A 25,709-nucleotide genomic window follows, 5' to 3' on the forward strand; every position below is an offset into this window, starting at 1 on the left:
TCTGCTCCTGGGCTGTGGCTCCCAGCCAGCTCTGGGGAAGATGCCCCATGTCAGCAGGAAGTGAACAGGAGGTCCCAGAGTCTGTCCTGACCAGAGGCAGAAGACAAATACAACCAGGCTCAGAATCTAAGGAAAACCTTTATTCTCCATCAGCCCCCCAACTTTACTCACCCCAGGTGGCGCCCTATCCCAAAATTTGGGTTGAGCCACAGGCAGAGGATGAAAGTATCCTCCTACCTCTACTGGTGCCAGCTCTGTGCTCCAGCTTCTCTTGGCCTCATTAGCCACCAGTACCCACGGGCAGGGGCAGGAGGTAGAGCTGGTACCAGGGAGCTACAATGAGGTCCTGTCTCCCTCATTGCCCTTTCATAGAATCCCCCTTTGGAACCTGGTCTTCCCTGGTTCCCCAGGGTCTAGCCCGGTGGTCCTGTTTTCCACAGTCACCCCCTCCAGTGATCCTCTCCTGTGTGGTCTGACCCTGTGGAAGACAGTTTCTCAGGTGGCCTTGATCTCCATGGTACAGTCCTCTGGTTTTTCCATCCTTCATGGCTAGATTCATTGGAGGTTCTACCTGTGGAGCTTTTATCACTGGGAGTCTGGCCCTTGGGTGGTTTAGTCTTCCGGAGATCCAGGCCACCATGCTCTGCCAAAGACCCATCACAGATGACATGGTCCTCCGAGAGGCCCAACTCTCGTGGCCCAGCTCTTTGGCAATCAGGATCTTTTTGGCCTGGCCCTCTGGGAGAGTTGTCTTCAATGTCTGGGTCCTCACGGAGTGTGCGCAGCTGTGTCCTGGCCTTTCCAGAACAGTAGCCCCTAGATTTGAGGCCTTTGTGGGTCTCGTCCTCTAGTAGTTTTGTCAGCTGCAGGCAGGTCCCTCCAAAGGTCTGTTCTCCACACTCTGGCTCTTTGGTGAGCCTTTTCCCTATGGCCTGATTATCCGATGGTGTGGGCAGCTGTGGTCCTGCCTGTCTGTAGCATAGGTCCCTGTACTTAGCCCCAGCAGTGGTTTTGTCTGTAGTGGCCAGTATTTCTGGGGTTTTATGGGGTTGTGACCTGAGTCTCCAGCAGGAGTCATCCACGTGGTCTGGCTCTCTAGTAGTTCTGTAGGACTGGTCTTCCAGTGGTGGGCCTGGTCGTGACCCAGCTTTCTCACAGCCCTGTCCCCCATGGTCTGGGCACAAGCTGGGCTCGTCTCTGGCCTGGTTCGCCTCTGGGGATCTCAGTGTTTGTTTGAGAATTAGGTACTGTTGGAGAAGAGAACACTGTACCAGAGAGGCCTGCTTGGGCATGGCAGGAGGCTTTTCCCTAACCCCCACCCTTGGCCCTAAATGTGCAGAGAGGGCTCCAAATTAGTGCCTACCTCCTTACGGCTATTGATGGCCTGTTGTAGCCACAGCAGCTCCATAGCCAAGTGGCTGCGGTGGTACTGGAGCTCCTGGAGCTCAGTCTGGCTGTGGGGCAGTCCTGGACCTGCAGCTTCTGTGAAGGAGGGAAGAACGAAGGGAGAAAGCCTTGAGGGGGCAGACAGTGGGCACTGGCCTAGCATTAGACCCTGGCACCCTCCCCCTACCCACCCATGAGTTGCCCCCAACCAAGCAGAGGGAAGAAGGAAAGGGATGCAGCTTATCTAGCAGAAGCCTTTCACTTTTCAGATGGGAAAGCTGACGCCCAGAGAGGGTCAGGGGCTTGCCCTGATCTAGGCAGAGAGGTACCTGGGTTCTCCATCTTTGACATGTCTCTGGTCTCCTCTTGGCTCGGTTTCCTGGTCCTCCTGCTCTGCTCATCCTGAAGCCATAGGCTATCATCTCTGCAGGGAAGACTGCCTGAGTTTGCTGAGCTCTCTCCTGACTTCTTCAGTATCATCTCCTCCCAGATGGCCTCTTTCTCAGGCTCTTTACATGGGAAGCAGCTCCATAGTTCCTGCTCTGGATTTGGTACCCTCTCTCCGGCTTTCCAGGTCTGATGGGATTTTGCCTTCTGAGAAATCAGTCAGAAAGGTATGAGAGCCCCAAGTCTAAACCCTCCAAGTGTCTGGGTGCCATGATTTAGCATACAAGTTGATAAGGATTAAGGACTGGGGTGTGAGGAGGTTGAGTCTGCTGCCTTTTCCAATGAGAATAGCTTGTCAGCATGAAGGGTGGAATCCCTTGCCCAGGTCCCTCTTCCCCCTCTCTTCTACCTCTAGGGTGTGTAGTACCTTTGGGAGAAATCGGGGCCTGGGAATCCAGCCCTCAGTCCACTGAAGCGTGCCCAGATCACCCTCGATCTCTCGTACAATAGCCTCATATTCAGCTCGAAGACTCTGGAACTGGCGTCGGACCAAGAAGCCCCGGACGCAGGCCTGGTGTGGAGAACGACGGGAAAGAAAACCCTTATCACTGCAACATGGGGGCATCTTGGGGGATTCTCCTGGAGAGGTCTGCAAGAGAGGACTCTGCCCCGGGGAGAGGACAGGTGACGCTGTGTGTTGGCGCTCTGGGGGTTCGAGGGAGCGTGCTGGACTGGATCCACCTCTTCGATTGAAGGCCCTTCCCTTCATTTCCCTGATCCCGTAGGAGTGTGTGGTGGGAGTGGGGGGCGCGTGAGGGTCCGTGGGGTCCCCGCATTCTTCAGGCCAGTGAGGCTGGGTCGGTAGGTTCAGAGGTGGGCACGCGGGCAGGTTACTAGACGTGACAGCCTCATCTTGTCCAAAGGTCCCAGTCCGAGATCCCGTGGGGGGGAGGAATCATGCGCACCCCCGCCCGCCCCGCACCACACCTGCAGCGCCGTCACCTTCCGATCCAACCGTTCCCGCTCCATCCGGGCGCAAACTGACCCGCCCGGCGCCTGCGCAGTGCGTTACCAGTCTGCGCCGTGCTGGCCTGCTCAGGCCCCGCCCCGCAGTCTCCACGGCAACCTTTCGGCTCCTGCCCGGGGCTGGCGGCGAACTGGCACCTGTCCCCAGCTCCCACTCCCAGAGCAGCACAGGGGAATCCAGCCCCCCGAGCGGGACCTCCCAAACCAGAAGTTTGTTGCAAAGGGGCGTCCCCGCGAGAGCTGGGGCCCGGGCGCCCCTGCCGAGTAAAGGCGCGAGGAGGGGAGGGAGGACACAGAGCCGCTTTCTTTCATTATGGTTTAATTCCATCCAATGCCCCCCTCCCCCATAGCACCTGGGGGGGCCGCGGAACACCCAATCGAGTCCGTAAAAAGTCACAGTTTGAAGGGAATGAGAAGGGGCAGTCTGAGCCTGGGTCCGACACCTACACAGCTGACGGCTCTTCAGGCTCGGCGTTCTCAGCCAGGTGCAGCTTCTGTCTGTGCCGGTCAAGGATTGTGATGCTCTGGACCCGGGTCCTTGCAGCCCTATTTTCCCAACCTGCACAGGCTCAGTTTCCCCGACTGCGCAAAGGGGTGGGGGCCAGGGACTCTGGAGTGCTCCGTGATCTGGGGTTGCAGTCCTCGCCTGCCCTTCTTTTTTTTTTTTTTCCCAGGTTTCCTGACTCTTTTTATTTTTTTTTGACTAATATGAGGATATATAAGACCAACCCTCTTTTTTTTTTTTTTTTTTAAAGCACTTTTCTTTTTTATAGCTACTTTATTTATTTATTTTATTTTATTTTTGGCTGTGTTGGGTCTTCGGTTCATGCGAGGGCTTTCTCTAGTTGAGGCAAGTGGGGGCCACTCTTCATCGCGGTGCGGGGACCGCTCTTCATCGCGGTGCGCGGGCCTTTCACTATCGCGGCCCCTCCCGTCGCGGGGCACAGGCTCCAGACGCGCAGGCTCAGTAGTTGTGGCTCACGGGCCCAGCTGCTCCGTGGCATGTGGGATCTTCCCAGACCAGGGCTCGAACCCGTGTCCCCTGCATTAGCAGGCGGATTCTCAACCACTGCGCCACCAGGGAAGCCCTCGCCTGCCCTTCTTGCTAGGTGCCTTACCCCCTTCGCTTTCGGTTTAGATCATGCAGGAGCGTGCACCCGCACTACTTCTGATAGAACTAGATGCGGAGATAATTTAAGTCAGTAAAAAGAATTGTTCAGTGCTGAAAGAATAGGAAGACATCAGACAAGCTTTGCCATGGATTGGTGTCAGCTAAAGTACTTGCAAAGATTTTGATAAGCAAGTAGAACATATTCCCTGCAACCACCTTTCTTTCTCCTAATATTTGGGGAATTCTTTCTGCACCCTCTACCTGGGTAGGGGGAGTTTGTGGCTAATTCTGTAGGACTGAGAGGGGTGAGGATGTTGGTTATCTGTAAAGATTCCTGCAAGGTGGTGGGGAGGCCGAAGCTGATTTTATCTCTGGGAGGCGTGCACACACTCACACACTGTCAAGTCCCCTAGAAAGGATACATAGAATTACTAAGATCTTCCAGCTGTCAACAGAGAGAGAAAGGGAAGTTTTTGTAAGGAGGGGCACCAGGTCAAACTCCAGATGCTCTGGGGCTCATCTTCTGGTGGGGGGTTGAGAGGCCCAGAGCTTTTGGCTCCATGCACCCCCAGCTTTTCACCCAGGGGCCAGGAATGGTCTTAGAAGCATGTACCCCTCCACACACCCTCTGGTGCCCCCAGGAACTGAAGCACCCAGCCCTGACCCACATTGCTGAGCAGCTGGTCCAGGTTGCGGTCAGCCATCGTCTTCTTCTGCTCCTCAGGTAGCCCCTCAGTGACCCCGTCCTCCTCCTCCTCCTCCTCCTCCTCCTCTCCACACACGTCCAGGCTGAAGTGCAGCCGGGCCAGCTTCTCCTGCATCTCCCGCACGTGTTCCAACTGCTCAAAGGAGCATTCTTTCCCTGGACAGCACCTGTCAGCTCTGGGAGCAAGCTTGGGACCCTGGTCCCAGCCACGCCCCAGAGACCCAGCCATGCCCCAGAGACCCAGCCCTCCAGTCCCACCTACATGCCCTCTAAGCCCCGCCCCCTGGACTCACCGAAGGCCTGCAGCCGGCCTGAGTGGAAATCATTGAGCAGGTTCAGCAGCCCGCCTTCCATCTCATAGACGTCGGTCACCTCCGTCAGGAACGAGTGCTGCAGGGGGGTGCCTGCAGAGCCACCCCCACCTCCTGCCAGCACTGGGCGGCATTTCTCCTTGCCGACCCTGGGTGGGTGGGCATGGCCATGGTCACAGGGTGAGTGGCAGCCAGGTAACCCTGGGTCTTCTGTGCCATTTGTCTATGCACTAATTCACCCTTCTATCCACCCACCAACGTAAATGGATGTTTCGCCCTGTTCTGGGCACCGGGATGGGTAAAGGGAAGGGAGTGGATGAAGAAGGGTGAGGGTGAGAGGTCAAAAGAAGTCCTTTTCTGCCAGTGATACATCCAGAACCATGCCTGGAATGGGGCTCCTGGGTTCCAGTCTGAGCACCTCACTCATTCTTCCTGTGACCCCAGGTGAATCACTTGTCCTCAGCGGTCCTCAGTGAACTCAGGGACAGTTACTCCCTTATTACCATGAAAGCCATCTTACCTCTTCCAAAAATATCTTTCTGCCCCTCTTGTTTGTAAAAACCTTTTTTTTGAATTTTCCATTGCCTTCGGGATAACACTGAATGATCTTTCCAGCTTGGCCCCCCTGCCTCTCCAGTTGCGTCTCCTACTATCCCTGCCCCAGCCCTGAGCTTCAGCTCAGCTACCCCCACTTGGCCATCTCCAAACATGCCTCTCAGGCAGGTGGTGCCAAAGGCACAGGGAAACACAGTAATCAGAGAAAGAACGCATGGGTAGTGGAAACAAACACAGACACTATAGGGTAGGAGGCAAATTTTCAATCATTAAAAAAATTAACCGGAGAATTCAAATTGTTCACCCGAGTATCCCCTCACCATTTCCTACCCCATGACACTCCAGGACCACCAAATCACCTGTGGTTCCTGGAACCTTCCAGGCAATATTTTTCTACCATACTTCTGCCAGGCAAACCCCTCAGCTTAGAACATTCTCCCTCTCCAGTGTGCCCAACAGCCTTCTCTGACTCACTTCCTGGAAGTTTGCTCACTCCCTGCTCTGAGGTGCATCATCACACTGTGTGATCCCAGTGACCCACCTGGCCTTTTCCCAACACACTTGAGAGTAGGAACTGGGTCTGAGTTCTCAGGGGCCAGTGGGGGTGGGAGGAGCCCCAGGGAAGGCATGGATTACTGCTTAGTAACTGTAGGCTAAGGCCCCCTTTACCTTCCTGCCCACAGGGCTCAGCCCAGAGTTAGGGTCCCTCCCTCCTTGCCCTGCTTCCCTTCTGTACCCACCTCTTGAACTTGGCCCGCTGCTTAGGGGATGGCAGATGAGGGAGTCCCAGGGCCAAGGAGCCGCTGTGGCTGGTGGGCACTGGGACCCTGCGTAGTGTGCCTGGGGGCTGGGCTGGCTGGGTCAGGCAGGGCTTGGGACTCCTTTTCTTCTTCTTGTCCTCCATTGGATGCTGGCTAGGCCTCAGGCCCTGAGAGGGAGGCAGTCCCACTGAGATAGTGGGGGGCAAAGCCATCTCTCCACCCAGCCATCCCTGAGAGCTGCAAAGGATGGCCCCCAGACCTTCCTAACTCTCCCCTCAGCTTGCCCAGTATGGGCAAGGCCAGGTGCCAGCACCTACTGCTGGGGTCATAGATGTGTATTTGAAGGACCTTCTGTGGCCCACCCCACGTCCTCCTTGCCTTCCAGTTTTAGCCTGAAAACCTAGGCCCTGCCTCAAAGGGCTGGACCAGACACTCTTTTCCTGCTGCTGCTGCTCCTGGGGTTTCCTGTCCCTGTAGCTGAGGGGGCGGAGCTGGCAGAGGAAATGCAGGGGGAGACAGGGTGGATGTGAGCTGGCAGGAGCCCGGCTGAGGATTAGGAGTGTCTTAACTAGGCTCCGTTCTATTTAACAACTGCCTGGACAGACGCTGACAAACCTCAGCATGGAAGGTGACAGAGATGTGGATGGCATCACCTGGGAAGACCCCAGTGTCAGGCAGTAACCCCCTGAGGATGGGCAACAATGGCAGAAGCCGTGGCACGCTGGCAGGGCTCAGTGTGGTTTCCCCGCACTGGCATCCCTCCTCTTCCACCCCACCCCCAATGGCAAACACCAGGAGACTCCCAGAAGTTCCCTGGGACAGACTTCCAGCCGCTTCACCCTCCCCAGTCAGGAAGTTCCCGCTTGGCTTCAGCTGCAGCCAGAGAGGGCCGGGTGGTCGGGCACGTAGCAGGCAGCCTGGGCCTCCAACAAAGGCTGCGCCCGAGGCTGGCACCGCTGGATCTCCCGCCCGGCCCCGCCCCTTCAGCCCCAGGTCCGCGGAGGCCCCCCCAGATGGAGGTCTGAAGGCCCTTTACGGGGTTTCCTCAAGCTGCTTACTCCCAGCTTCCACCACCAAGCCCGACTCCGCACTCTGGGATGGCGGTGGCGCTGGGGGCATAAGCATTTAAATTGGTACCGGGCTGGCTGGCACTGGTGTGGGAGGGCGGTGGTGGAGGGGAGACAGGAGCGCGTCAAATGCCTGGCCCAGCAGCGGCTTGGTTCAATTAGGGACTCGATAGAAAAACTGCAGCGGGAGTCCCGGCTCCCCAGGAATGGCTGGGGGCGACCTGGGATCTATTTCCCACAATCTCCAAAGCCGTGTGCCAAATGGATCGCTCAGCTCGGGAGCCAGGATCCGAAATGGAGCATCAGACCCGCGTCACTGCGCCTCTGCACCCACCCCCGAAGTGGGTAACTGACCTGGAGGTTTGGGGTCTGGAGTGATGCTTCCGTGGGGGGTTCCCTCCGCCCTCCGCAGCACTCTTCCAACTCGGGAACGGAAAGGGTGGAAGCTGAGCTCGCAGGAGGTAATTTGCATTTAAAGAGAAAGTGACCTTTTTTAGAGTGTGATGGAGTAAGATGGGAGGAACATCCCCACATTTATTAAGCTGTCCCTTTCACTCGACTTTACCTCCCCAGCTGAGCTAAGGTGATGACATTGGGTGTGATGGCAATCTAAAAAAAACCCTTTCACTTTCCTATCAGTTTTGGAGAGAAGTTACAGTCCCTTACCAAATGGTGGCAGCTTTGTCAGAAATGGAGGGGAGGAGGAGGTGAGGGGTAGAGAATGAATGAATATATATATATATATATATATATATACAGCATATAAGAAGCACAAGAAGCAGCAGCAGCAGGAAGAAACTGCAAGAGAAGACAACCATCTTTCAAGTGAGTCCCAGTCCCCTGTTAAGCATTTTACGTACATTTAATCCTCATAAACAACCCTGAAGGAAGGTAGTCATTTTACTGAAAGTCAACAATAGTCTTTTTTTAAAAAATATTTATTTGGCTGCACCCGGTCTTCATTGCGATATGCGGGATCTTCAGTTGCGGTATACAAACTCTAGTTGTGTCATGTGGGATCTAGTTCCCTGATTACAGATCAAACCCGGGACCCCCCCGCGCTGGGAGCCGCTGAACCACCACGGAAGTCCCAACAGTAGTCTTCTAACACCATTGCCCCACAGCACCCAGACACTCTTTGCTGGTCGGTGGTGAGGGCTGTATTCAGTCACTCATGAAATGACAAGACCAAACCGACCCTCTCCCCACACCCAGGCCTAGGGGACACGTGTGGGGAGCATCAGGTCAGAGCAAAACCAGTGTGATTACCCAGCGCTTGACACCGACCCCCAGGAGGGAAACTTGCATGCCTAATGGGAGGCTGACCCAGCGCTGCTGGTGCCACCCCAGGAGGCCAGACCAATGGGGCAGCTAACAAAAGACCTGGCAGAGGCTCCCAGCTCAGGTCCCCAGAGAAGCATCTGATGCAACAGGAGGCTGCCCTGCAGTCTCAGATGACTGCCCCGGGGGCCAGCGCACAGTGACCCTACCTACCTTCCCCTCCCACTGGGCAGGAGCAGAGCTTCCCTGGGCCTGGGCCTCCCTGAGTTCCAGAGGGCTGGGCACTCTTTCCAAAGGCACCTGAACAGGGCTCTTTCCCAGATGCTTCCAACACCTAGACTGCTCCAGAAGGGGAGACATTACTTTGGGACTTCCACAACCAGGGGTCTGAGGGAGGGGTCTGCATAGGTAGGCAGAGGGGACAGCTGGGAAGTCCCTCTCCTCCCCTACCAGGGCTGCTAGAGAGTGGCACAAAGGCTCCTCCAGGAAAGTGGCAGAGAGTCCAGGAGCACCTCTAGGGTGAAGTTATTCTCAGAGCTGCTTTCATCTGGAGCTCCAAGAATTGTGGCAGTCTCCCCGGACCTCCTCCAAAGGATATTTAACTGGAACCAACCCATGTGGCCGGCACAGAAACATATCAACCCATTAGGATCCTGGCCTGAAGGGGCAGAGGTTTTGTGGGGATTGTCACAGCCAGCGTGGACATATCTGCCTGTGGAGGCCTGGAGGGAAAGGCAGTTTGTCTCTGCCATTTGGGGGTCATTCATATATAATCCTTTGTGCCAGATCAGCCCAGGGAGGACAGAGAACAGGGTGCTGGGTGAGGCCACCAGTAGGATGTCTGCCTTAAAGGAGTCTCAACTTTTACACCTAGCCTTGGGGTGGGTGAGCAGGAGTTAGAAACAGCCCATTCTTAAGGACTACGTGCAGTTTGGGTCTTGTCATGGAATGACAAGGAAAGGAATCAAAGGAACCTGGAGGTGCCTGTGTATTCCCTTGGGTGGTCCAGTGCCAAAAGGATGCTATGCATGGCAGACAGCCCCCAGTGGCAGTGATGACAGTGTCCCCTCATCTTAATTTGGGCCCCCATTGGCGTATGCCCAACTCTCTGGTCTCCTTGCTTTATGCCTTCCTCATGGACTCGACCGATTTCCTATTTAAACAACTTATGCGGTTCCCCGTGTCCCCTGGATCTAGCCTGAATTCCTTAACCTGGCACACAGGCTCGTGGTGATTTGGCCCCTGCCTCATCTCCCACCACCCTCCCGTGCACCTGCATTAAGTCAACCACTTCCTCACTAAATGTCAAACTTCCACTTGCCCTTTGGGTCCTAAGGCCCTTCCAGGATCCAATTCTATCCCCTTGCTGAAGGGAACAGGACCTCTCCCATGCTCCCATAGCACAACCAACCTTTCTGTATCTAAAAGCACCTTTCCCCCTCACTAGCCTGTAAACCCTCAGGGAACAAGGACAATTTTTTGTTTTTGACAGGGAACTTTCGATTGAGAAAAATCATATATATATGATGAGCATCACACCAACTTTGCCAAAGGTTCCACTCAGGCAGCTGAAGTGGATTTGCTAGTGTCCTGAGCCTGCGGTGACTGCTGGAAGGCAGAGCCAGAGACTTCGTAGCAGATGTAGACACATCAGTGTAGCTGGATGGATCCAGAAGCAGCAAATGACCACAAAGGTCAGGAGAGAAAAAAGTTAAGGCAACAGACTCTTTATTTAATGTGGTTTTAAAATACATCAAAATCAAGTCCCTGGCTGTTGTGAATACCAAACGGAGACAAAAAAAGCTGTCAGCACAGCTTCAAACAAATCTGGACAGCCAGGTTGGGCCATAAGGGAAGCAGTTGCAGGGACAGAAGGCAGCACCCTTCCCCCAGGCGGGTGCCTGGATGTCCCTAGGATGACCTCCTCTGTGCTGTGCAAGGTGGGAGGGCTGGAGCAGCAGCTGGAGAAACAACTCAGCAGGCCTCGGCCCTCCCCCACAGACACCAGGGCAGCTCCACTGGCCTTTTGGTCAGCCCTCCGAAGGGCCACCAGGGTGGGGGTGGAGGAGGGGAAATAACCATTTTTACAGACATAACATTCTCTTATAGAAAGTGCCTGAGCGCAGCCCATGGTCCAAAAACCTCACGGAAAACAAAATTTTTTAAAAGTGCTGCTGACACCTCTCAGAATCTGGTGTACATGAAGCTCTCAGCTGGACAAGACCCTGAGCACAAATTACCGTCAGCAGAGCCTCACCTGCTGTGGTCCCCTGGAGGAAAAGCTAGCAATCTAAGAAACCAACACAGCTCTTGGTCCTAAAACTGAGGTCATGGGCATGAGACCTGCTCCAGGGAGGACGGAACTGGTCTTCACTCATGGATAGGCCACCTCTTCATCTGGCCCAGGACCCTGGCCGGTGTGGGCAGCACCAAGGAACCTGGGCTGACTTTGGAAAGCAGAGCAAGCAAAGCAGCTGTAGTGATCGGTTAAGATTTGGTCAACGGACAGGAAGAAGAATGGGATCCCCAGTTATAGCCTAGCCTGGATGCTTAGAGACAGGCAGCTGGAGGTGAGAGCAGAGGTTCTACCCTGCACAGCTGGGGCCACCGTGCTCACTGTAGATCCTCAGCAGCTAGACTTGGTTTCTGAGGGCTATAATTTCCCACACCACACTGGGCTCCAACAGTCCCCTCCCCACCAACACTATGGGCTTTAAGAGGTAGCTGAAGGGGGGCAGGCAATCATGTGGGTCACTGCAGGCCTTCCTGCTCGTTTTGAAGGGGGCAGGCAGAAACTTCCATCTCTTCCCTGTACTTCCTTAGCCCAGCAAACCCCGTATGGGGTTGGCAGCTCTTATGTTCCTCAGCATAGTATCTCAGCCAGGTATGGCAAATAGGTCTCAGCACTTATACTGGTTGCTGGGGGAATCTTGAGAAATGAGGATATACCAGGGATTTAGCAGGAAATACTCCAAAGCAGATTAGTGGTACCTACCATGGGGGGAAGAGGGGAAATGCTGTGCCATTCATTTGCCATCTCTGGTCTAAGTCCTAACATAATTCAGGAGTACTTAACACTCTTCATGAACCTAATTATCCGAGGGATTTAAGTTAAGGGCTGAAAAGAGCGGGCTATTTGTGGAAGATGAAGGGACTTATAAGATAATGAATTAACTTCAAGGAAATACAGCAAGAAGCAAAAACTCAACCCTCCGATCCATCTTGGTCTGTGGCTCCCTCAGCTACACTGAAGCTGAGGCCCAGCTGGAGATGGGGTTATAGAACCCCAAACGCAGCATAGCCCTGCTTCCTGACCCAAGACTCATTCTGCTGTTCCAGAACATTGTTCTGTACAAAGACTAATACACTGGCAAGTCTGCCACCAGCAGGACTTTCAGAGTATAGAGTAGCATGTATGAGGAGTGGGAGTGGGGGTAGAGAAGAAAACAGACACAACTATCTGCAGCCATTCTGTGGACTTCTGGGGCTCAGTCAATGGCTGAGTCTCATTCTTATCCATTAGCTGTCAGAAAAGAGCTGGGGGCTCCCACACAGGAAGAAGTGGGATGCCAAGGGGGACATATCACAGCTCTTACTACTCGGGCAACAAAATCACGGCAAACCTCAAAAGAATGCACATTGGTGGTGTGGGTGCAGGAAGCAGAAACAGACTCATGAAGCCAAAGGGACAGTTGGACCTGGGGCCCAGCAACTGCTGCATGGAGACAGTGGTGGTGGCATCAGCAGTGGCCTCCCAGGATTGTAAGCTTGTGACAAAGCCATCAGAAGCCCTTTCCTTTCTCTTACTATAAACAAACAATCTGACTTCATCAAGCAGGAAACCTGAGCACCAACATGGCAAAGGTGCCAGGTGGGGTGGTGGGGCACTGGAGGCCAGGGACCCAGGCACCACCACCATAGCACCCCTTCTTCCTCAGAAGATCCTCAAAACACTGTCATGTGCAAAACCAAAACAAAAACAAAGGAAACAGAACAAAACCCAAAAACCTTCAGAAAGAATCCTTTTGGTGATCTCTTGTCAATCATTTGTGCAGGCTAGAGAGGCACCTGTGAATGATAAGGCTACTGCGAAGCATCATTGGCCTGGTCCTGGCACTACCGGAGCGCAGGGGAAGCTGAGGGGCTCCCTACCAGCACATCATCCCGCACAGAACATGCTCCAGGTCCCTTGTCCTAGGTAGGGAAGCAGTCTGATCGCTGGCTCTGAGTGCCTTGTCAATGCTCTGCCTGGCGACCCCTTTTCCAGGTTAAGAGAAGCAAAGGAGTTCCCAGGAGAGCTAGGAGAGCCAGAGCTGCCCAAGTCCCGCTAACAGGAGAACATAGTCATGGCCTGGGCGTGTCACCTGTCATGAGCCCTGAAGGTAACAGGGAGGGAGGGGCTGAGCCTCAAATTGGGCAGGGAAACGCTCAAATCACTTCTCCTGCCAGCTTACTGTGACGGCAGCCACAGACGACAACTCCGCTTTAAGACTCTTCAGCTCACAGAAGAGCCACTGACTTCATCTGTACACACCCCCACCTCCGATGCAAGCCCGTTTTACACTTACAGATATAAATGTATGAGGCCTTGCACATATGCCATATGTACGTAAAACTGACCCACAAAATCCAAAACTGCAAAGAGTCAGATGCCAGCCAGGTCACAGCACCCTGGGCCTCAGCGGCGGGAGCCTCATGTGGGCCAGGCCTGGCTGTGCTGCTCGCTCCCTTCCCAGCTCCCTAGGCAGTGATGGAGGCGGGTTCCTGGGGCCCCGTTTGGCCTGATGCTTCCATGCTCGGTGCTCCGGGGCAGCAAGGAGCTTCTGTGACCCTTGGGGAGCTAGGTGCTTGGACCCTGGGCCCCTCGCCACCCTGTTCCTTGGAGGTATTGGCAGCCTCTGGCCTTCGCTCAGGGCCGCTGTCAGTGAGGGGAGCCTGGCCTCCAGCACTTAGGTCCTGCACCCTCTTGTTCAGGTCATTGCGCTCTGACTGCAGTGCCCGACACAGCTTCTCCAGCCGCTGTATTTTCACCTGCAGGCCCTCCAGCTCTTTGTCCCGGAGTGTTTTCTAGGGAGAGAAATACGGCCTTCAGTTCCATGTCATCAACGCCCCACCCAACACTCCCATTTGGTAGAAAACATTCACACTTTAACAACGCTGGGCACCAACCAGAGTAAAAAAGCTGGCCCCTTTCAAGTAAACAGCCCTGGTTTATGCTGAGACTTGGCTGTCGGTTGGGGGCAGTGTGGTGTAGAGAAGGGGCATGGCTTGGAGACAATGGATTCCTCTGTTTATCCACCAGATGGCCTTAGCAAAGTACTTGGCTTTTGAGCCTACTGCCTTATCTGTTAAACTGGACTACTAATGTCACCCTCACAGATCTCAAGAGAGCTCAATGAACTGGCACATCTAAACACTCAGCAGGGTCTGGCACACAGCAGCCTCTCCATCAATTAGTTATTTTCTCCTCCTACATCTCAAGCCACAAAATCAAATTATCTGGGCGGCTCTGCATCTGCATGCAAGCTATGCGCATCACTGGCACCCCTTGTTTTTTCTGCTCCTTTCCTCCTTTCTTCCATCTGCTCTCTTTGCTTCCCCTACAGACCTATCACTAAGCTCACCACCTCCCTTGGGGAGACAGCCGACAGTGCCTCTGGACTTGGATGGACGTGTACGTGAATTCCAGCTCCACCTCATGGCAGCTGCATCACTTCTCAGTAGAACGTAGAGGAGAGGGCCCAGCACTCAACAGCCGCACACCCCCACCCCAGATGCAGGTCACACTCAGCGCACCTCCTCGGCCATCTCAAGCAAGGCCTTGTTGCTGCTCTCCCACCGGGACCGGTACATGGTGGTTTCTTTTTCCAGCTTCTTGATCTTCTTAGTCATCTGGGTTATGTGACACATAAAAGGAAATGGTCAGGGGGCCAGGCTGTCTGTGCATCTGTGTCTCCAAAGTGGGGAACGATCCCAAGGGGGCAAGGTATTACTGGGCGTGGTCAGTGCCTTCTGTGCCACCCCAGGGTGTCTCCAGTTAAATACAGCCCACCCAGACCCTACTTATGGTCTCAATCATACTATTACTGTAAACAGCACCCCGTGAAGCACTCCAGGGAGGGGGCTTCCTGAAGGCAGGCCCAGTGTTCAACTCTGAATGAAGCTGCTTATGCCCCTGCAGCCACACCCAGTCTGGACCACTGTTACCTTTTCCATCTCCTGTTTGAATGTGGTGAACACCTCACTGCTTTTGGAAAGAGTGTTCTGGAACTCTTCAAACTTCTCCGTGTACAGGGCAAGCTGGGTGAGAAAGAAGCCCACAAGTAAGACTGGGTTTCTCTGGCGGGCACTTCTGGTCAACACACTCACACTCACCCTTGGCCCTGTGACCCAACTCTGCTGAGATACCAGTTTTCTTTAAAACAAAACAAAAACCATATATTTGGAAGGATATAATCTAAGATGTTAAGACTAAAAAGTAGGATTTGGGGGTGACTTGTATTTTCTTTTACGTTTGTTTTCAAACTTTTCTTCCAGAATGAAGTCTAACTTATGTAATTGAAATCACCCATTCCGTCCCCACCTCCTCAAAAGCATCACAACAATTCTGACTAGGAGCCGAGTACTTCGAGCTCACCTAGCCACCTGGTCACCACCACACAGGTGCTGGGCGGGTCCAGAGAGAACAAAGGCTTAGGAAGGTCACACAGGAGTCAAGGTGGTCCTAGAATGAGGGTTCCATCTCCCTCCCCACAGGATGGGGCTCAGCGTGGGGACCACGAAGGCACAGGGGGAGGCTACACAGTCTCACCTGCTGTTTCAGGTGGGTCTCCTGCTGCTTCATCAGCTCGCACATCCTCTGGGACTCCACAGCCTCTTTGAGGAGCTAGTTCCGAGACAGGACCCCAGATCCCATCAGAAGCCCCCAGAGGCTACATCTGGATTTTCTTCGCCACACGCACCATAACCCATCGAGGCTTCCTGCTCTCAGACTGGTGTCTGAGGAAGCAGTGCCCTGGTCTGACCAGACCGCAACCTCTCCCGTACAAACTTGACTATAAGCTGAGCCAGAACCCAACCTGCCTCCTCCCAGCCCCCCACCCCTGGGGCCTGAGCCTCACAAAATCCTTCTCCCGCTGGTGCCTCTCCTCTGCCTCCTTCAGCATCTCCTGGGCCTGCTGGAGCTTGGCGTCCACCAGCTGCTGCTGTAGGTCCTTGTGTTTGAAGACTTTGTCAATGTGCTGCAGGAAAGCATCATGGGAGGGGTCCATCTGTCAGGAGCTCCCTTTCTCAGGGAGGCCCAGTGGCTTCAGGGATGCCCCATGTGCAGAGACCAGGGCACTGCCAGCCTGCCACCTCAGTCTGACATGCTGGACTCCCACGTGTCCCATAGGATGTGGGCCCCAAGTCCCTGGAAGGTCTACTGCCCAACCTCACCTTGTGTCTTTCCCATTGAGTCAGTCTAGAGTGAGCACAGGGGTTTAAGGATGAGATCAGCTCCCAGGAAGCCAAGTAATAAATACACTCAAATCTCTAGCCTTAAGAAAGATTACGTACTCCATTGGACTGAGAACCCTTACTTCTGGAGCCCAACCCCCTTGTAAATGAGAAGAAAGGGCAAACACGACATCTCTACCAACGTTAACAGCTTAGTTCAGTTGGCAGAAATCTGCTGTATCTGTAGGTGAAGATTAGATGTGTGGATCCCGAGGAATGGCTGTCCTGACTGCTGGAGGAGCCCCGGGAACTGAGACCAGGTGACAAAACAGTGACGGAGAGAAGGTGATGAACGTGAGTGCTACTTCAAAGATCAAAGCAATTGAAAACAGGGAGGTGGAGAATGGGATGTATTTTTTGGATGGGGCAGGATGGGAGTGCCTGAATCTGACTGGGGACGGGGTGCACCTCCAGCCCCACAGGGAGAACCAGGGGGAAAGGAGAGGGAAGAGGAAGAGGGGCCTCAGCTTCTTGAAGTAGGTGCCTCACTCTGGTGGCTCAGGAAGCCTCCATGTCTCTCAGCGCTGAGGGACAAGAACCAAACCAACTCCTCTCAAACCAGGCTTCATCCCAGAGGATGAAGCACAGGAGAAGAGGTGGGTTGGGGAAGGCCCCTCCAGGCCCTGCACACAGGATCACTACACTGGACGGTGAGCCCAAGAGGGCAGCGTCTTGCCCATCCCACCCACCACCACACCCCAGGGTCTAGGAAGGGGCCTGGTCCAGCCCTGTAAGGTAGCTGCCAATCTCCCTGTTCACAACAAAGAAACAGAAGCCCAGAACACCAAGTGACTGGTGTGTGGGGACCCAAAGAGAGGGATCTGAGCGCCTGGGGCAGCAACCAACACCAGCCAAGGGAGTGATATCCTGCCCTTTCAGGTGGCAGGGGCAGCAGAGCAGCAAGTAACCAGAGGACACAGCCCCTAGAGTCGATCACCGAACACAGTTCCAGCTCCTCAAATTCTAAAATACTCTGAAAACTGAAATTGCCCTAAGCAAGCAGATAAACTTGTAAGGCTAATAAGCATTGTAAGGTTAATTATAAACCTAGGCGAGAATACTCAGAAGTTTAATTGCGTAAGCATTAACGTGTCTGATTTGGGGGTGCTGCCACAAGGCCCTGCTGGGGGCGCTACGTAATACCCAGTCCATGAACATAACTCTAGTCTAAAACGTGGACAGTTCTAATTCCAAAAGACACCTGGCCCTACCGTTTAGGACGAGGCGCTGTGGACCCACGATTGTGTGGCCACAGGCGAGTCTCTTCTCAACACCTCAGCCCTCATCTACATGAGGATGTACAACATCACTCCCCTCCCGAGGAAAGGAGGGAGAATGGGTGAAGGGATGAAGCCTAGAAAGCGCTGCCTGGCACTGGCACCCACCCAGAACCCACAGTCCCCTGGCGACCCCTCACCTCCTCCCGTAGCTCGTACTGCTCAATCAGCTTCTTGAGCCTCTCAGCCAGCTCCACATTCTCCTGGCGCAGCTTGGAATTGCGCTCATTGTGCTGTTCCATCTGCAGCTGGATGTCATTCAGAGTCACCTGGAAGTGCGAGGTCACCTCCTTGCGTTTCTCCTCCTCCTCCCGGGCCCGCTGCACGCCTTCTTCCTGGGCAGAGAAGTCAGCCCCAGCTCCATCATCCACTGTCCCCTGGCCAGACTCACAAGGCTCCCCCACCAGTTCAGGGATGTTCTCTCCCAGTAGCCCTCCCTGCTCTCCAAGTGAGGAGTAGCCAGGATCCAAGATGTCATGCAATGGGGGCTCCTAATGGACCCCTCTGTATATCAGGTGACATCGAGCCAGAGACTCCCTAGAAAAATGCAGGCATACATGTAAGTGCTTTTCTAAAGAAATCAGGATTTCCTGAGGCCTACTCTTCCAGGCCTCAGAATAGGATTTGGAAGACCTATTAGTCTCAGTTTAATGTGCTTCTATCTCTGACCCACACCCCCTCCCCTGACCAAGTAGTTAAAATTCAGTAATTCCCACGGTTGGCAGGGTTGCGCAGAATTAGGCACTCAGACACTGTTGGTGGGAAGGCAATCTGGCAACATCTATTAAAATTTGCATATTCTTCGACCCAGACATTTCACTTCTAAGATTTATCCTATGGATAAATTCCATGTAATTAGCCAGGGATATATATAACAAGAATTTTCGGGCTTCCCTGGTGGCACAGTGGTTAAGAATCCGCCTGCCAATGCAGGGGACACGGGTTCGAGCCCTGGTCCGGGAAGATCCCACATGCCACAGAGCAACTAAGCCCGTGCGCCACAACTACTGAGCCTGCGCTCTAGAGCCCGTGAGCCACAACTACTGAGCCCACGTGCCACAACTAATGAAGCCCGCGTGCCTAGAGCCCGGGCTCCGCAGCAAGAGAAGCCACCGCAATGAGGGGCCTGCGCACCACAAGGAAGAGTAGCCCCCGCTCGCCGCAACTAGAGAAAGCCCGCACACAGCAATGAAGACCCAACGCAGCCAAAAATAAATAAATTAATTAATTTAAAAAAAAAAAAGAATTTTCACTGTAGCTCTATACATGTAACAGTGAAAAATTGGAAACGACACAAAACACATTAACTAGGGTACTGATCAGATGCAGTATATCCATACAATGACGCTGTTAAAAAGAATAAGATAGGCTTATATAAACTGACAGAGAAAGATAAGGCATTGTGTAAAGTTAGAAAATGGAATAGGCTATGAAATACATGTATAATAATTTCATTAAAAAAACTTTATGTAAGCTTTTATATGTAGACAGGAAAGTTAGAAGGCTGCACTTAAACTTACATATAAGTAGGTTTACTTCCCATTAGTTTCTGCTGTGACCGGGGTAAGGAGGGTGGGCAACAATTACCTTTGATTTGTTAGACTTTTGTCACCTCTGTATCTCTTACATCACATTTATATTAAATTTATAATGTTTTAAAAAATAAAATACAATTGAGCAAAACAAGTTGCAAAATATCTTATATTTACTGATGCAAATTTTTAAAGAAATATAAAGGATATGTATACAAAAGCTATCTGGAGATCACAGTAATGACCAGGCCTTAACCAGACTGACCCCACCCTAGGAGAAGCAGAGGTCGGAGAAAGGCCCCGGCACTCCTGACTGATGGGCCCCCGCCCTCCAGCTGCTCACCTGGGACTGCTATGGGATGGAGAAACCTGAAGCCTTGCATCCAGGTTCCTTCAGCACCTTAGCCTTTACCTCATCTAATACAAGTGCATGTCAAGTGGTTACAAGTAGCTCTCTAAAGTACAGCATCATTGGGGAAATCTCTTTCTATGCTGAAAGCCTGTGCTGCTGTTAGGGGGAAAGCCACCAAAGACAAGTGAGGTCAGGGAAAGCGGCTGGCCCACCTTGAGGGAGCGGTTGTGGCGCTGCAGCTCTCGGCACAGGCTCTCGAGCTTGCTGCGGGCCAGGACAGCCTTGCTGTGCTCGCCACGCAGGTGGTCCTTCTCCTGCACCAGCTGGCTCTGCTTCTTCTGCAGGAGCTTCATCTGCTTCTGGGAGTTCCGGTGCTCCTCCAGCTGGGGATGGGGATGGGGATGGCAGGTAAGAGCGCCGTGGGGACCCAGGGTCTCCTGAGCTGACCCGACTCTAGCCACCATGGCTCAGGCTGGACACTATGAGGGTGCTTCACACACTGCCCCCAATAACCCCAAGGGCCCCAGCTCAAGGATATAGAAATGGACGCTAAGGGCAAGCAAAGGTGCACAGCCAGCAGATGCCAGTTTCTCTCTGAGCTTTGACTCCAGATTCAAAGCTCGCTAGACTCTCAGACCATGACATTCCCCGAACTCTCGGGACACCCATGCCCTCAGATGAGCCCACCTGCTACCCCCCTCCTTCTACTCAGCAACAGACCCTCGTTCACCATTTCTCTCAACATGATTCCTAGAATCAAGCTGGCCTTTTCATTATCGACAGATAATCCTTCTGGCTCCCTGGCCTCACAGACCCTCACCTCTTCCTCGGACCCTGTCCTCTCCCAGCTCAGGTCCCCTCCCATGAGCCTATTCAGCACTGTACAGGAGAAATACAATGCGACTCAGAGTAATTAAAAATGTGCTGGGCCTCCCTGGTGGCGCAGTGGTTAAGAATCCGCCTGCCAATGCAGGGGACACGGGTTCAAGCCCTGGTCCAGGAAGATCCCACATGCCACGGAGCAACTAAGCCCATGTGCCACAACTACTGAGCCTGCGAGCCACAACTACTGAGCCCGTGTGCCACAACTACTGAAGCCCGCACACCTACAGCCCAAGCTCCGCAACAAGAGAAGCCACTGCAATGAGAAGCCTGCGCACCGCAATGAAGAGTAGCCCCCGCTCGCTGCAACTAGAGAAAGCCGCACGCAGCAACAAAGACCCAATGCAGCCAAAAATAAATAATAAATAAATAAATATATTAAAAAAAAAAAAAAATGTGCTGACCTCCCAGGGCAGGGAGGGTACGAGGAGAAGGGGGAGAACTGACCAGCTCAGCATACTTCTTGCACAGAGCCGCGAGCTTCTCCTCTGGGGTACTCAGTGTGTTCAACGTCTGCATCAGTAACGTGATCTCCTTTCCTGCAAAGCACAGGGAGCAAAGGCATGTACCCCCTTCTCTGGGGGCCCCCCTTCAGGTCTGGGCCCACTCTTCTGCCTTGAGGTAGACCTCCCCTATTCTCCAGTACCCATCACAGAGAACATGCTCAATAAATACTAATTAAATGAATGACTGAGTCTCTGTCAAATCCCCGTGGTGAGCACCACGAGCGGGAGAAAGAAAACTGCCTACTCTACCTACAGGTGAAAGAAAGGTGTTCCACCTGCGAAGTCAGTGCTGTTTCAATGCAAGGAAGGCCCTTCTGAAAGAGGAAGGATGCAAAAGAAACAGGTCTCCTTAAGAACACTGCACTCCAGTCAACAGAGGCAGCCAAGAGTGCACTTTAAAATGACTATCCTCCCCAATTAATAAATATACCTTTCAATATTTGATCCTAAGATTAAAATAACTAAAAAACAACCCCTTTAAATTAGGACAACAGGTAGAGGGTGGGAGAGTAGCGACTAAGACGTGGGGATAATACCACCTCTGATTCTCTGACACACACTAACCCTCCATCCCCACCCAAGTGACTCCCCCATGCCTGTGCCTGAGTCAAAGAGAGGGCCACCATACATAGCACTGTGCCAGGCTCCTTAAGTGTCAACCCCGGGAGGCTCTGAGAGATCAATGCAGAGAATGCAAATCATGGGCACACAGGCCAAATCCAACCCACAGATGGGTTCTGTTTGGCTCCTATCGTATTAGTTGCCAACTATTAAAATCTAGAGATTTCACATAGTAACTCTAGATTTCTGGCTTAAAAAAAAAAAAAAAAAAGGCAGCTACAGTTTTTACATGCTATCAACTCACTGGGACCAGGTGGCAGTCAAGCTTTTGGATAAAGGAGGCATTCTCTTGGTCTCATGGGGCCCTCTGGCTAGCTTGGCTTATTTGAATTTTCAACCCCAGTCTAGTCCAATTCTCTTACTGTGCAGAGGAGTGAAAACTAAGGACCAGAGAGGAGAAAGGTCTTGCCCAAGGTCACACAGCAGATTAGAAATGGTGCTGGCCGGCACAGGACTGCCTACTCAAGACTCCTGCTTTCCATCTCTCAAAGAGAGCAGGTTGGACTTCGGTTCCTGCTTGCTCCCAAGGCCAGAAACCCTTGTGCAGTGAACAACCTGTACACCTCTATCTATGGCACCACTGTCCCGGCTTTGATTAAACGACGTAGTTTGACAGTTCTGGAAGTAGGGTTTCCTCTGAATCCTGGCAGAGCAGGCTAGCCCAGGATGTCAGGTCCAAACTCCCTCCCCTCACCAGCCTCACAAGTAGCTGCCCTCTGCTCACCCAGACCCTTGGCTTTCTTCTTCTCCTGTGGCCTTCGGTGGTCTCGGTCTACGACCTCGTCACTTGCCCGGCTCTCGTCTGTGCCCAGCTCCCCCTTGGAAGTCTCTTTCTCACCATTGACTACTGGGGTCTCTGGCTCGGGCTCCCCATTCCTCGAGGCGTAGGTCCGGGACTTCTCTGCATCTTCGGGTTCAGCAGGCTCACCCTGTGCCCCATCCTCGCCTGGGCCACCCTGATTGTTGTCAACACAGTATGTACTGAGGATGTCTTCCAACTGGCGGCTCAGCTCCTCAGAGACATCCCGGAGGGCCCCAGACTGAGCAGTTTTGGCTTGTGCTCCTTCAGCAGGAGAGGATGAGGGGCAGAGAGAGAAATAAGATGTTATGCCACTGGTTGGGAGTTTTCAGGCCCAAACGTACTGGTTTGGGTTGTCTAACTTCTCTAAGCCTCAGTTTATTTCCCTGTAAAACGATGTAACTATTTCTCACTACTGCCCAACCACGCTTGTTGTGAGTATAAAAGAAATCAAGTAAGTAGACCATCCAACACACAGGGGTGGCACCATGTAGCAGGAACTCTACATCCAGTCCATCCCCTTCTCCTCCCAGCCAGTGTCACCTCTTGCCATTAAAAAAGTTTCAGGGAATTCCCTGGCGGTCCAGTGGTTAGGACTCCATGCTTCCATTGCAGGAGGCATGAGTTCCTGGTTGGGGAACTAGGATCCCGCAAGCTGCTGGTGCCGCCAAAAAAAAAAAAAGTTCCAGAGGAGACACTGCTTTGGGAAAGCAAGCGTTCTCCTTACTTGCTGCAAGTAATAAATCCTTCCTTCTCTGGTGGGGGGAAAAAAACGTCCCAGAAATGCCTCAAATATAAACAGCAGTTACCCACTGGTGAACGACGTGTTTGTAACCTGGATTTGCTGGTTGGGTGTCTCATTTGACTGCCAACCTGACTTGATCCTGTCAGAGCCTTCTCTCAAGAGAGTTCTGTCCCTGTGCTTAGAGTGGGAGCCTCTATCAACTCCCCAGCAGCCGGTGGGGACTGCACAGACTCAGCGCTGTCCTCCTCTCATTCTACATTTCCTCCTTGCTGGGTAAACAGTGGCCTTGGCCTCTAACTCCAGAAGCTGGACCGGCGCACCACAAACTCCTCCCCCTGCCCGCTGGAAAAGCAGAGCTGGCACACACCCTCAGCCTTCCCTGGAGCCTGGATGGTGGAACCTTCAGCTTCTGTTGCAGGAGCCGACTGGCTGGGCCGCCCCTGGGCTCCCTCGGGTCCAGCTTCCGGTTGCCCCGGGGTGTTTTTTGGGTTGGAAGTGTTGCCTGATTGCTTGGCAGACCCATTCTTTTTGTCTTGGTTCTTCATTGTGGTTTGCAATGTTAGGTTAGGAGCAGATCCTATAGAAACAAACACACTTGCTATTTTCCAGACTTTAAAATTCTTCGCAGCCTGGATCAGAAATCCCAACACCGGGCGCGCAAAGCTTCTTGAAACAAACCGGCCGGCCTTCCACGGAGGGAGCCAGCGGTTCTCCCAGTTTCTGGTCGGTCACGGGCGCCTGGTGTGCCCAGGAGCGAGGGAGGAGAGGCCTCCTTTTTCCTGAAGCCACTTCCCGGCACAACACGACCCTCTCACCACAGGCCGCGCGCGGGATAGGTTCAGGGCCCGGGACTGACGTGGCGGGACGCTGGATTCCCGGTCCCTCCCCGCCCCCCATGCCCCACGTGCCGCTCCCCCCCCCCCACCCCGCGCGCAGCCTCCCACGCCTCGCGCGCCCTCCAGCCGCGCGCGCACCGCCCGCGCATGCGCACAGGCCTCAGCCCTGCCCCCCCGGCCCGAGCCCTAACACGGAATCCGCGCGATTCCTCGCACCGGCCAGAAGCGTCTGGGACCACAGACCCTCTGCTCGCTTCGTACCCCTAGCCGACGCAGTACGCACCTCACCGCCGACGCCCCAACGGCTTCGCCCGCTCTGCCCTCGTACCGGAAACCCTGGATAACTGCTGCCGGCAGAGCCTCCTGCTAGCGCCGCAGCCAATCAATAGCCGGCGCTCGCGCGGGGCTTGCTGGGAAAGATGAAGCGAAGGCGGCCTCCGAGGCGGGTGAGTTGGGAAGGCAGGGGAGGGAAAGGACTACGCTTCCCTCCATGCACCGGGGCTGACCCCAACTCCCAAGATGCAGTAGGGTTTTTAGTCCTCGGAGCCGCAGACCCAGGAGGTCCGAAAGGAGCCAGTCATTCTGCACAAATACTCACGTCAGCCTCGTTTCTGTCTCGAAGGAGCTATGATTCAGCTCCCAGAGCCTTGCGCCTGGCTGCTTTTTCCGATACGCCTCCACCACCCCTTCCCTCCTGCTGTGAACATCTATGACTATCTAGGAACCCTGAGGACGAGGGAGAGAATACACTGGGCTGGGCATCAGACCTGTATTCCAGTCCCAACTTCATCACTAATTTGCTATGTGACGGCCTTCTTTTCCCTCCCAGGGCTTCAATTTCCGTATGCAAATAGAAGGTTTTAATAGTAGTTTCTTGAACACTAGCTTTCCCGGTATCCTCGTAAATACTGGACTACTTGTTATTCCCAATTTACAGCTGTGGACTGTAAGACAAAGGTTAGGTAACTTGTCCAAGGTCACATCGCTGTTGACTGATTAGAGCAGGTTCAAAGCTAGGAAGTCTGGCACCCATCTTAACTACTGGACTACCCTGTCTCTTACTCAGAAGAAACAACCACCGCCGTAGGCTTTCCTTGAGGATGAATCAAAATAACTTGGGAAAGTATTTTTCCATCTTCATTACCAGCTTGAGCCCCTCTTTGGAAGGTGCTGAGGGGGCCCTGCAAGGGGGACTTTGGTCTCAACATATTCCTGAGCCTTTTCTGACTGGCCCACCCTCTACAAAGTCCCAATTGCACTGGGGCTAAAGGGGAAAAAAAGCCAAGCTTTTCTCCAGATGTAAGATCACAATTCTTTATCTATTTGTCTATAGATAATGGAATAAAACCCAGCAAACCATGTGCCCGGAATTTAATGCCTAAATGGTTGGTTTGGCTTCTGTTTCCAGCCAATCCTGCCCAACCCCTCTGCCTTTTTTGTTACATCTCTACTTTTACTATCTCCAGGACTTCCCAGGTGTTTGCAGGTGCTTTTCTACCTTCCAAAATTCCCTTCTTGGTAAAACAATCTTTTGAGGCCCACTGAGCTCAAAGTTCACTTCAGAACCTTTTCAGTACTCTGCAGTCTGTCCTAGCTCCCTGGGTCTAGACAGAGTTCTATTACAGCATTAGCGATGAGGTGTTGAAATTATTTACTTACAACTCACTGAACGTTCAAGAACTGTTGGCTAAATACTCTAGTCCTAAAGCCTAGCAACAGTCTGGGGGCTGAGAAGGCAGAGAATGTTTTAAATTGTTGTGCAAATTGGGCATCGTTTTAGGGCTCGTAAGATGTTAAATATTTCCCCTAGTTGAAGAGACTTCAGCGCAGTGCTCTTTCCCGCCACTTAGGCAGTGTCTACCAGGTGACACTGAGAGGCAATATTGGTGTAACAGTATAAAGGTGGAACTCAAGCTCAGAAAGCATTGGAATTCAAGTCTCTCAAAACCAAGGCCCTCATTATTTCCAGAAAAGCATGTGGGAAATCTCTTGAGGAGGTAACATATGAATCAGGCCTTGATGGATTTCCATAGGAAGAGGGTGTTCTAGGCAGAGATAAAGAACATAATAT

The 25,709-nt window shown here is 53.2% G+C and overlaps 3 protein-coding genes across 8 annotated transcripts; all 3 read right to left on the reverse strand.

The window, feature by feature from the left end:
* Positions 1–125: 125 nt before the first annotated feature.
* IQCC (IQ motif containing C) lies at positions 126–2,802 on the reverse strand (the record flags this gene model as incomplete). Its single annotated transcript, XM_082378370.1, is given in 7 exon segments — positions 126–440; positions 444–1,247; positions 1,364–1,482; positions 1,716–1,980; positions 2,201–2,358; positions 2,361–2,536; positions 2,756–2,802. Coding segments are annotated over 7 exon segments (1,596 nt in total). The 3' UTR covers positions 126–413.
* Positions 2,803–3,101: 299 nt separating this feature from the next.
* Positions 3,102–7,796, reverse strand: CCDC28B (coiled-coil domain containing 28B). Of its 5 annotated transcripts, none has more exons than XM_082345834.1 (6): positions 7,665–7,796; positions 6,223–6,410; positions 4,910–5,076; positions 4,579–4,772; positions 4,333–4,355; positions 3,102–3,297 (listed from the first exon to the last, which is right to left on the reverse strand). In XM_082345834.1, exons 2-6 carry the CDS (start codon positions 6,384–6,386, stop codon positions 3,243–3,245), a joined length of 603 nt encoding a protein of 200 aa, XP_082201960.1. In that variant the 5' UTR covers positions 6,387–6,410; positions 7,665–7,796; the 3' UTR covers positions 3,102–3,242. The 5 variants fall into 5 exon arrangements, 4 of the variants coding, with proteins under 4 accessions (XP_082201960.1, XP_082201963.1, XP_082201962.1 ...); XM_082345837.1 differs by lacking the exon at positions 7,665–7,796 and adding an exon at positions 6,622–6,820; XM_082345836.1 differs by lacking the exon at positions 7,665–7,796 and adding an exon at positions 6,557–6,819.
* A 2,506-nt stretch (positions 7,797–10,302) lies between these two features.
* TXLNA (taxilin alpha) lies at positions 10,303–24,058 on the reverse strand. Of its 2 annotated transcripts, none has more exons than XM_082345462.1 (11): positions 23,922–24,058; positions 23,170–23,379; positions 21,983–22,321; positions 20,579–20,670; positions 19,462–19,632; positions 17,506–17,700; positions 15,713–15,832; positions 15,403–15,477; positions 14,799–14,891; positions 14,388–14,483; positions 10,303–13,658 (listed from the first exon to the last, which is right to left on the reverse strand). In XM_082345462.1, exons 2-11 carry the CDS (start codon positions 23,345–23,347, stop codon positions 13,332–13,334), a joined length of 1,686 nt encoding a protein of 561 aa, XP_082201588.1. In that variant the 5' UTR covers positions 23,348–23,379; positions 23,922–24,058; the 3' UTR covers positions 10,303–13,331. The 2 variants fall into 2 exon arrangements, with proteins under 2 accessions (XP_082201588.1, XP_082201589.1); XM_082345463.1 differs by having other exon boundaries at positions 23,900–24,003.
* Between the last annotated feature and the right edge of the window lie 1,651 nt (positions 24,059–25,709).

The sequence above is a fragment of the Balaenoptera borealis genome (genome assembly GCF_965194805.1).
Source record: "Balaenoptera borealis genome assembly, chromosome: 1".
Taxonomy (NCBI): Eukaryota; Metazoa; Chordata; class Mammalia; order Artiodactyla; family Balaenopteridae; genus Balaenoptera; species Balaenoptera borealis.